At 44.9% G+C, this 11,287-nt stretch overlaps 1 protein-coding gene across 3 annotated transcripts in view; it reads right to left on the bottom strand.

Moving 5' to 3' along the window:
* Nucleotides 1-332: 332 nt before the first annotated feature.
* LOC143509482 (dual specificity testis-specific protein kinase 2) overlaps nt 333-11,287 on the bottom strand; it is a 21,723-nt gene continuing 10,768 nt past the window's right edge. For 2 of the 3 annotated variants that reach the window (XM_076998247.1, XM_076998249.1), the window contains exons 4-10: nt 9,815-9,936; nt 7,525-7,573; nt 7,161-7,310; nt 4,347-4,514; nt 4,056-4,139; nt 3,694-3,780; nt 334-3,230 (exon numbers count right to left, since the gene is read on the bottom strand). In XM_076998247.1, coding sequence (XP_076854362.1) covers nt 3,126-3,230; nt 3,694-3,780; nt 4,056-4,139; nt 4,347-4,514; nt 7,161-7,310; nt 7,525-7,573; nt 9,815-9,936 — 765 coding nt within the window. In that variant the 3' untranslated portion in view covers nt 334-3,125. Of the gene's footprint in view, nt 3,231-3,693; nt 3,781-4,055; nt 4,140-4,346; nt 4,515-7,160; nt 7,311-7,524; nt 7,574-9,814; nt 9,937-11,287 lie in introns of all 3 variants that reach the window. The other variant, XM_076998250.1, reaches the window with a different exon arrangement.

The following is an 11,287-nucleotide window of genomic DNA, read 5'->3' as shown; positions in this document are numbered from 1 at the left end:
TCTACATGATTATGCCACCAATTTGCCTTGAGTGGCCCAGAGACACAAGCTTCAAAGAAATACATGCTCGCATTAGTCAGCGATTAGCATGGCCAAGGGTCCACACTGAGAACGCAATGATACATGAAAGCAAGACAGACTCTTTGTGTCTAAAGACGAAAGGCATGTTAAGTAGCTTTGTCATCCTTCAAGATCAGAGACACAGTAAAGTGTGTGTGTGTGTGTGGGTGTGTGTGTGTGTGTGTGTGTGTGAGAGAGAGAGAGAGAGAGAGGACCTTGTTCATATCTGAAGTGCAACATTTATTCATCTTCTAAGTCACTATCTTCTTCGGGAGTGGTAGTTGATTTTAATGCCACAGGACGCAAGATTGTTGGTTAGCAGATTAGCAGAAGAGCTAAACAACTGCTTGTAAGGTTCAAAAAACATGTGGGAAATTGATACATCAATTTGTAGGGCGTGAAACGTCTGAATCACTCTGTACAAGTGTATTGTTGTAAGACAATGTTGTATTGATGATATTTACATAGAAGTACACATTTAACCGAGCATTACAAAAGTACAGAAATCTGTTAGTTCAACAGGACCCAGTTATAAGACTTTAAGTCTCTCTAAACGAATTTCTAAATTCCAATTTAGAAAGCAAAAAAGCAATTCTATGATCATTAGGTCCTATACATTGGGCAGCTTGTACATTAGGACTAGACAACCTTAGACAAAGGCTTAACCATCTCCATGGAAAAGGTCCAGTGTGTGTTTGGTTTGTATTAGCAACACCCCCACGAGACTAAAGAGTCAAGGGCCGATTACACAATGTTGCCATTTAACATTCGATGACTCTGTAAGGGGGTAGATGGTGAAGCAGGCAAATAAGGCCAATCAAATTAGGTCAGGTAAATTAGGCTAGGTAAATTAGGGCAGGTAAATTTGGGCAGGTAAATTAGATGGTTAACCCTCCCCACATGCTCATGCAATAACAGCTTGCAGTCAACACTACTGAACCATGGCCTTTGACCTCTACTCAAATAGGTCATTAGTCACTCTCTAAAACTAAGACCATCAATGACACAAATTTTACAAAAAAGTACATTTAATAAAATGTGTTCCTGAATATTTTCATTATTTAGTTCTGAAGGATACGTTTTCATTGGAGGAACACATTCTCTCTCTCCCACAATTCATATGGGATTTTTTTCCCTACATTTTGTGTATCCAGGTTTTCGTTAAGAAGGACATTCTAGTCACTGACACCAATTCCGGGGCATAAAGGTGTAAACGACGTGATTATATTCTTGTAGTTTCTCTCTTGTCCAGTAGGGGGGTGTCGTGTGACGCATAAACAGAGTGAATAGGGTCACAACCTTCAGTCTTCTTTAGGACAGCGACTCCCAGCTCACCGCTACCTAACGATACTTTATTTTGCACTAGTTTATTTGTCCAAAGTGCAGCTTTGACTTAGAACATGTAACATTTGCCATATTATCTCACTGATTTCTGACTTTTTGTAGTTAAGGACTACAATATATAACACGATGTATGCACTAATACCCAGATATTTTACGAATGCACAGAATTTTATGCACCACAGTCCTGTTCAACACTTTCTATAACCACGATGTTCCAGTGTCGCTTCACACTGATTCTGGCATTGTTTACAGCATTTAATTGAAAGTATATTTGCATATGGTAAAAAAAAAACTAACACAAGGTGAACAGCATTTATACACATAATGTTCAGAAAAGAAAGTTTCAGTTAAAGTTGTTGAGTGGTGTTGAGTGGTGTTGAGTGGTGTGGTAGTGCCAGTAATATACAACTGTATCTGAACAATCCCAGTATGCAATACTGTGTAAACACACAAGAGCCCATTTTCCTGTAACTGTAGACATTTGAAACTCGTTTATCTATTTAAGTAACAAAGACCACAGTGAAGCACAGTACAGGATATACAAGCATCAACCACATCTTAAAACAAGGAGCTCAGATGATCTTAGCAAGCTCTGCAAAATAAGCAAGATGAGAGAGTTGAAAGTGCGCAGGTTTAGTGTCCTGGAGAGCGGGCCGACCTACGGGCCTGTCCATGCTAGCATCCCCGAACTCTGGTGAGCATGGGAGGTTAAAGGTTGTGCGCTCAGGAAGCAGGAGGCTTCCTATGTTACGTCAGTTCTTCTATGGCACGACATGCCAGGCCACAGAAAAGCAACGGAACCATTTCTATCACGCACGTCTCCGAGCAGAGAAACAGGAAGGAACTGTTTAAATCACCCACCACAGCTCAGCAACAAGACTGAGAGAAAAGAACAATCAGAAAACCAACCTATACAAGCTAGACGGCATTTTTAGTACCAAAATACTTACCATATGTACATTACTTCTTTTATATACAAAATATACAAAATTATTATATATATTCACCTAAGGTTTGAACCTTGTAACTATTGTTATCACATAATCATAATTCCTCCAGATAGTCTGTAATCCTTTATGTTTGGATCGGATTTGAAAAAATCAGGAGATGAATCTGCCATGTTTCTGAGGAGCACGTACGTACGGACCAGTCCAGGATGGACTTGGCTCTCCGCAGGAACCTACAGCAGGTCCACAGTGAGTCAGTCAAGCTTCTGCTCTGCCATCTCTATTTTTGCCTAACTGCCCGTGTTACGTTCTGAAGGCCAAGGCTTGCTGGAGCAGCACGTCGTCTCTGAGAGGTTACGCACACAACTCGTAAATCAAAAGTCCTTACGGAAATGTTGGAGCGAACTGGGAACAGGGGTCAGATCAAACTTCACGTTCGATTTGTACTTCGACATCCCGCTTAACATTCAACTAGTTCTGTCCACCCAAGCCAGACAGAAACGTGGGGAAGGTGGTCTTGAGTGTCTGCAGTCGAGTCCTGCAGGTCTCCCAACTACACCAGGCTTCAGCTCACCCGTCCTGCCCCGTTCTGGGAGATGTCTCGTTATGACGTGAGCTGTAGGTGCCAACCATCCTTCCTCATATAACCCTCCTCCTCCTCCTCACACCCCCACAGCACCCCCCCCACCCCCCAGGCTCAAGCCTATGTACAGAACCACACCCTCGACTGATGGGACATTGGCTGATGGGACAGTGGAGAGGGTGTGATGGAGCTCAGCCATTGGTCAGCTCTGTCTGTGGGGGCGGTTCCAGACTCTCAGCTACTTCAGAAAGTTCATCCAACAGCTCCACGAATGACGGCCTGCGGAACGCCTCCAACTGACGGAGGAAGAGAGTGGTGTTACACACACACACATATACACACACAACACACACACACATTCAAATTAATAGTACCAACCTTAGCCAACCTCCAATTCTTCACCAATCATCAACTTTTACTGACCTGAGATAGACTTATCACGTATTTTACAGGTGTATGTAATAAAGTGACCAGTGAGTTGGTTCTGTTATAAATCAGTGTCACTATATATCTGTAGTGTCTTCACTATCTGCCTCCAATCTTACTATCATTTCTTTATTTTTCATAGTTTTTTTTCTTTGCTCATCTTTCTTTTTTGTAGTAGCCTCGTGAATCCATAAAAATAATGTGAGAGAGAGAAAACTCTATTTGAACATATATTGTCTATTTGTCTATAAAATATAGTGGCACTTGTGCGGCTGGGTTGTTGTAAGCGCTCTCTTTCTCTCTGCTTTACAGCCTGGTCATAAAACTACTTACCAAACAGCAACTAGCTGCCAAGTCAAGCACACGTGGTGGACAACCGAGAACCATCTGCCTGAAGGCAGCCACATCCAAACCATAGTCCTGATATGCATACACACACACGTACGCATACACACACACACACACACACACACACACACACACACACACACACACACACACACACACACACACACACACATACAATTAAGAAGTAGTAATCAAAACTAAGAATTGACTCTTCAGCACACTGAAACCTAAAGCAGACTGTAATATGTCTGCACTGAGGTTTTCCATCCAAGTTCTGGGTTCATGTCATGTTGAATTCATGGTATCCTCATGCCATAGTAGCTCCAATACTCAAATGATCAGGTTACCTGAGTTCTTGGAAGGATTTCTGGGTCTGCTGGGATTCTGGCCAAAATTTCACATAATACGATCCCAAACGAGAACACATCGACCTAGAAATACCACAGAGAACCAAATTGATCAGCCATGGGCAGCTCCATAAGAACAGGACAAACGCCAGCTGAACGGTGAGTCAGGCTGTGAGCTCATGTTTCAAGATGGTGCGTGTGTCGTGTTGTGAATGTGCCATCACTTGATGTAATGATCCTGCCAACTGGATTAAACTGAAGGGTGTGCGTGTGTGCTCGTGACGTCATCACCTTGCGGTCATATGGTTCACCACGCAGCATTTCTGGGGCCATCCAGAAGGCTGAGCCGACCAGTGACAACTTCCTGTCTTTGGCAGGAAGTTCCACCACCTCCCTGGCCAATCCAAAGTCTGTTACTAAAGCCTCTCTGCCTCTGGCGGTAACTCTGATGAGACAGTTCTGTACAAACACAACACAACCACAGCCAACACCCATTAAACAACACACAACATTATGTAAATATGCAAATACAATTATAGCATTTGATATTTAGACATCATGTGACATGTGGGACATAATTGTTTCTTGATAAAAGAAACAAATAGACTTTTTACTTTTTTTTTATTATGTTATGTCCTTCATAGTAATTTTCTCATCTTGGTAATGTCTATGTCATGGAAACTTTCTTTTTATAACCAGTTGAACCTTTTTTTTCCTGCCAGGAGAGGGCAGTGTAACCCAGAAAATTGACTTGCAAACCTCATTCTCACCCACACACATAACATATGCCCAAACACGACGGTGACACGCAAGTTTGCACAACTGGAAAGTTAAGAGAGAGAAGAAAAAAAAAACAGATCAACCAAAATCAGAAACAGACTGTGGCACCACTACTAGGAGTTGTGAGGTGCCCACAGAAGTTCAATCAATTAATCAAAGTTTATTTGTATAGCGCTTTTAACAACTCAAGTTGTCGCAAAGCAGCTTTACAGGGTTTACAAGGTTAACAATACTATGGGTCCAGAACCCTAATGAGCAAGCCAAAGGCGACAGTGGCGAGGAAAAACTCCCTATGATGGTGGGGAATAGGAAGAAACCTCGGGAGAACCAAGACTCAAAAGGGAACCCATCCTCCATTGGGCGGCCCGTTAACACACAAATACACAAGTCACACATAATTCACACAATCAGACTAGGTAAAAGGTAGAATTGAAAGTTCTCATCAGTGTTTCCACAAAGCCACCGCACCGGGCCTCATCTTAATCCACACCAGGGAGGAGATATGACAGCAGGGCGGGTGCTCCAGCCTCGTGCCCGGGATGGCCGGGGCAGATCACCAGCGGACGCCAGCCCGGTTCGGTTCGGCCCATCTCCTGGACACGTTATTCGGGCCTGAGCTTGTGCTGCTCCACAGTGTCTGAACTGTGCCACTGTGCATCACTCACGGCCCGAGGCGTTCAGTGCCACACGATAGCCTTCATCTAAATGTGCCAAGTCATCGTTGCCTGCATGATCCATTAAAGCCCGTCTAGACGCAGTTACTCTTTGGGGCCCAGATCCAGATTTCAAAACATTAACAGCTCCAAGTGCCACACCTTCCACATTTAGCATTAGTGTGTGAAATACACTGACCTGAAATCCGCTTTCATGGAAACAAAATAAAAGTCCCCCTAATGAGGTGACAGAGACGTTGGCAGGAGCTAAAGGGGATCTCCAGTCATGCCTGGGGCCTCTTACGTAAGAGCCAGTACACTTTCTAGGGCCAAAAGCACTGATGAATGGAGCAGACCGAGACCACAGCATCTGGCCTGCATTACGGGCCCCACCACACACTGCTAGCCCAGCGGCTCCGCGGTGCACGTGGGGAGCACTACAGCCTGGACCCAGGGGCCTCACAGACGCTAAATTTAGCAAGAGACCTTGCAACCAAGCCAAGGTCTACAGTAGCTGCTTGTGACACAGGACGGGTGGAGTCCGGGAGAGACGGAGAGTGATCCCAAGACTCGGCTGAAGAGCATGAACAAAAGCCGCGGTGGAGACTCCGTTCTGACCTTTGATTTCAATAACGAACTAAAAAAGAGACTCAGTAAATTTTAACATCACAGGCCAGAAAAGGTAGAAAAATACCCATGGCTTTTCTTAATTGCCTAAAGACCTAATAAGAAATTAGGGAAGCCCGTAAAAGAGTCGTTTAAAGCTCTGAGGGCAGGTTAAGGGACGACGGCCGTATTCACACGTTTCAGCCATTCAAAGCAAATTTATGTAAGCACGCAGACCCCCCTGTGAAATGACCGTATTCCCTCTGTGAAATGGCCATATTCGTGATGACACACGGTCTCTGTGCCCATGGAGGATGTGTCTCTGTGTGTGGGCCTGGGTGAGCGTTGCTTCTGGGCATTGTTTAATGTCCACACAGCTGTCAAACGAGTCGTCGGGGTCAAACGGGGGCAGAGCAGTCACGAAAAGAGTGGGTGTGTGCGTGTACCGGCCCCTGTGCGCTCAGTACACACTACGCATTCGCACATGGTGTGGGAACTGCTGCATTTATGCAAGGGTGTGTGTGTGTGTGTGTGTGTGTGTGTGTGTGTGTGTGTGTGTGTGTGTGTGTGTGTGTGTGTGAGTGTGTGTGTGTGTGTTTGTGTGTGTGTGTGTGTGTGTGTGTGAGTGTGTGTGTGTGTGTTTGTGTGTGTGTGTGTGTGTGTGTGTGTGTGTGTGTGTGTGAGAGAGAGAGAGATGTGTGAAACCGAGAGAAAGGAGAGAGTCTATATGTGTCAGAGTGGGAGTTTGTGTGTTAGCATCAGAAAAGAATGGCCTTGTTGCTTGTGCTCTGCTAACCATCACCACAGGCTTGGCGTGCACTTGTGTGAATCCCGGCAACCACTGACCCTCCCACTCACACCGAGCGCACCGTCATGTCTAGTTCTGAGCCCTTACAAAGGCCATACAGACATGCTTCCTCTCACCCAGACTACTGGGTGTCCGTTTAAGCAGTGTCATAAACTAAATATAAAAAAGTGTGATAATCTTTTAGTGTTTGGCCTTAAATTAAGGGGGGCGTGTTGGCGGAGGACGGAGGCAAAGGAGGCAGCAGATGCTGAAACTGACCTTGGAGTTCAGATCTCTGTGGTAGATGTTCTTGTAGTGGAGGTAGATCATTCCTCTGGTGATGTCTGAGGCCAGGTCCACCTTCTCCCTCCAGCAGAGAGGAACATCTTTGCGAGCTAGAAGCTCTTCCAGACAGCCTCCGCTAACATACTGGGGGAGTTATGAGGATGGAGGGAGAGACAAAGACAAAGGCTGTGAACACGGACTCTGCACAGAACCAGTTTAATGAAAAGAAGACATGATGGATTACGTCCTTATAAGACATAAACAGGTATTTTTGCTGCTTTATGAAGGAAAGTGTTAAAACTACTCATATGACAGAGAAAGATATAACACAAATATATAGAGAAATGCTAAATCTGACCTCCAGAATCGGATACAGTTTGTCCTCCTTCACACAAATACCCAGATACCTGAAATGATGACGCAAGAAAATAGACCAAGTAAAAAGTACATCAGTACTTGTAGCAAAACTCTCACATTTTAAAACCTCCGAGTATCTTAAAGATTTATGCTGACTACTGACAATCCAGTTCATGAGTCCCATTACCAAAAGGCCACTTCAGTCTCCCACCTCTTACACCAGGTGGAGAACGTCACGGCACACAGGAACAAAACAAACACAGCAGATGAATGATAGCTAAAAAAAACACATGAATTTTCCTAAGCACCATGGCAAGGACACATTACAATCTGTCAGCCTGCCTGAGATATCAGGTAGGTAGGTGCCAGGTAACTGGAGAGCCAGGTAGCTTAGGTCTGGGCCTTTTTGACATCAGCACTCCGATAAGCACTTTGTCCTTCTGAACAGCAGGACCAGGCTACCTGGAAACAGCTTAGTTAAATAACCGCCACCCCATGATGTTACGCTGCGATCGACTCCAGACCTGATGTCAGGAGTCTTTGTTTGTTCCTGTCTATCACATAACCCAAAGGCAACGAAACCTTTTAAATAAAGTCTTAAATGCAAAGAAATCACTGTATGTTGTGTTTTGAGATGTTGACCTGCTGGGGACACAACCTTAGTACTTGATAAAGTCTGAAAAGGTCTAATTACACCAGTTCCCTTGATGACAACACACAGAATAATGCAGGCGGGAGGACTGTGGCACTGTTGAAGGATGGTCAGTTCACTAAAGGAGTGAGAGGGACTATGTTGGGTGAGAGAGACTATGTTGGGGTGAGAGGGACTATGTTGGGGTGAGAGGTACTGGACTATGTTAGGGTGAGAGAGACTATGTTGGGGTGAGAGGGACTATGTTAGGGTGAGAGGGACTATGTTGGGGTCAGAGGGACTATGTTGGGGTCAGAGGGACTATGTTGGGGTGAGAGAGACTATGTTGGGGTGAGAGGGACTATGTTGGGGTGAGAGGTACTGGACTATGTTAGGGTGAGAGAGACTATGTTGGGGTGAGAGGGACTATGTTGGGGTCAGAGGGACTATGTTGGGGTGAGAGAGACTATGTTGGGGTGAGAGGGACTATGTTGGGGTGAGAGGGACTATGTTAGGGTGAGAGGTACTATGTTGGGGTGAGAGAGACTATGTTGGGGTGAGAGAGACTATGTTGGGGTGAGAGAGACTATGTTGGGGTGAGAGGGACTATGTTGGGGTGAGAGAGACTATGTTAGGGTGAGAGGTACTATGTTGGGGTGAGAGAGACTATGTTGGGGTGAGAGGGACTATGTTAGGGTGAGAGGGACTATGTTGGGGTCAGAGGGACTATGTTGGGGTGAGAGAGACTATGTTGGGGTGAGAGGTACTGGACTATGTTGGGGTGAGAGGTACTATGTTGGGGTCAGAGGTACTATGTTGGGGTGACAGGTACCGGACTATGCTGGGGTGACAGGTACTATGATGGGGTGACAGGTACCGGACTATGTTGGGGTGACAGGTACTGGATTATGTTGGGGTGAGAGGGACTATGTTGGGGTGAGAGAGACTATGTCGGGGTGAGAGGGACTATATTGGGGTGAGAGAGACTATGTTGGGGTGAGAGAGACTATGTTGGGGTGAGAGAGACTATGTTGGGGTCAGAGGTACTATGCTGGGGTGACAGGTACCGGACTATGCTGGGGTGACAGGTACTATGATGGGGTGACAGGTACCGGACTATGTTGGGGTGACAGGTACTGGATTATGTTGGGGTGAGAGAGACTATGTTGGGTGAGAGGGACTATGTTGGGGTGAGAGGTACTGGACTATGTTGGGGTGAGAGGGACTATGTTGGGGTGAGAGGTACCGGACTATGTTGGGGTGAGAGAGACTATGTTGGGTGAGAGAGACTATGTTGGGGTGAGAGGGACTATGTTGGGGTGAGAGGGACTATGTTGGGGTGAGAGAGACTATGTTGGGGTGAGAGGGACTATGTTGGGGTGAGAGGTACCGGACTATGTTGGGGTGAGAGAGACTATGTTGGGGTGAGAGGGACTATGTTGGGGTGAGAGGGACTATGTTGGGGTGAGAGAGACTATGTTGGGGTGAGAGGGACTATGTTGGGGTGAGAGAGACTATGTTGGGGTGAGAGGTACCGGACTATGTTGGGGTGAGAGAGACTATGTTGGGGTGAGAGGGACTATGTTGGGGTGAGAGAGACTATGTTGGGGTGAGAGGGACTATGTTGGGGTGAGAGAGACTATGTTGGGGTGAGAGGTACCGGACTATGTTGGGGTGAGAGAGTTTCTGCAGGAGGCTGATCTCTCTCACGATGCTGTCCTGGTCCACGTCATTCTTATAAATCTTTACCACCATCACCTTGCATGTGCTGTTGTGCATCACCTGAAAGACACAGGACACACACCTGAGACGCCTCGCCTAGAGAGAGAGACATCAGTAGCTTAACCATGCAGTCTATGATGTCCTGGCTACTTCTGTACCCACAACACCCCTCACCTACACCTCCATAAAGAAAATTCAGTATGTGGAGCAACATGACACAAATGTATTATACATGAACCTACATATACACTATATACACCATATATACTATATTATACATATGCATATACACTATACATATACACACCATATACTGTACTATACATATGCATATACACTATACATATACACACCATATATTGTACTATACATATGCATATACACTATACATATACACACCATATACTGTACTATACATATGCATATACACTATACATATACACACCATATACTGTACTATACATATGCATATACACTATACATATACACACCATATACTGTACTATACATATGCATATACACTATAACAGGCCTGAATTTCAGTGCGGGATTGCGGGAATTGCGATTCCTGCTATTTTAGCCTTAATAATGCAGGAAACTGCTACACACAATTACAGCGAAAACGTTCAGCAAGACAATAGCTCGGTTTGTATTGTGAGACGGACAGATAGTCGGACACAATTGGCACGCTCACTCTTCCTCTCTCTACAGCGCTACGAGAACCTTCTGCTTCAGAGGCAGTTCACATCAGAAACAACACTGATACCAACTAGAGGCACGCAAACATGGAGCGCTGGCTAAAACGCAAATCTCCATCATCTGAAATTGAACCCACTCATAAAATATCACCGGAACCCCAGTGGACCAGCACAAACAGCAGCGTTGACTAAACTAACCCTCAGGATTCACAGATAGGTGACAGTAAAATTAAGTTATAACAAGCCTAACCAATCTATGCTCATTCAGAGCTTGGCCCTCCAAGAGAGCAGTGGGAATGTTTTTTGTTTTTGTTTTTGAGTACAGGAAAAAAGAAAACAACAATAAAAACCAAGGAGAGGACAGATCAGTGTAGAGAGGAACCAAGAGAAAAGTTTCAGTGTATATAGTTCAACGTATGTCTCGTTGAAGCACAGCAAGACCTGTATTTAAGGGGGGATTCCCACTCATTTTGAAAAATGAATTTCAGGCCCTGCACTATACATATACGTAATAATAATCAACCAATACACACATTTCAGAAACACTTTGCAGGTCCTGACCAAAGCAAAGCAAGTTTATTTATATAGCACCTTTCATACACACTGGGAATTTAAAGTACTTTACACAAGAAAAGAAAGAAAGAGGATTATTACGACCCGAGGTCTATCACCTAGGGAAAGTGTTGCCCATAATACATTAAAATTTAAAACAA

This window comes from Brachyhypopomus gauderio, chromosome 3 (genome assembly GCF_052324685.1).
Source record: "Brachyhypopomus gauderio isolate BG-103 chromosome 3, BGAUD_0.2, whole genome shotgun sequence".
Lineage (NCBI taxonomy): Eukaryota > Metazoa > Chordata > Actinopteri > Gymnotiformes > Hypopomidae > Brachyhypopomus > Brachyhypopomus gauderio.
Note: the sequence above shows the minus strand (reverse complement) of the source record. Positions and strands in the feature narration are given on the sequence as shown.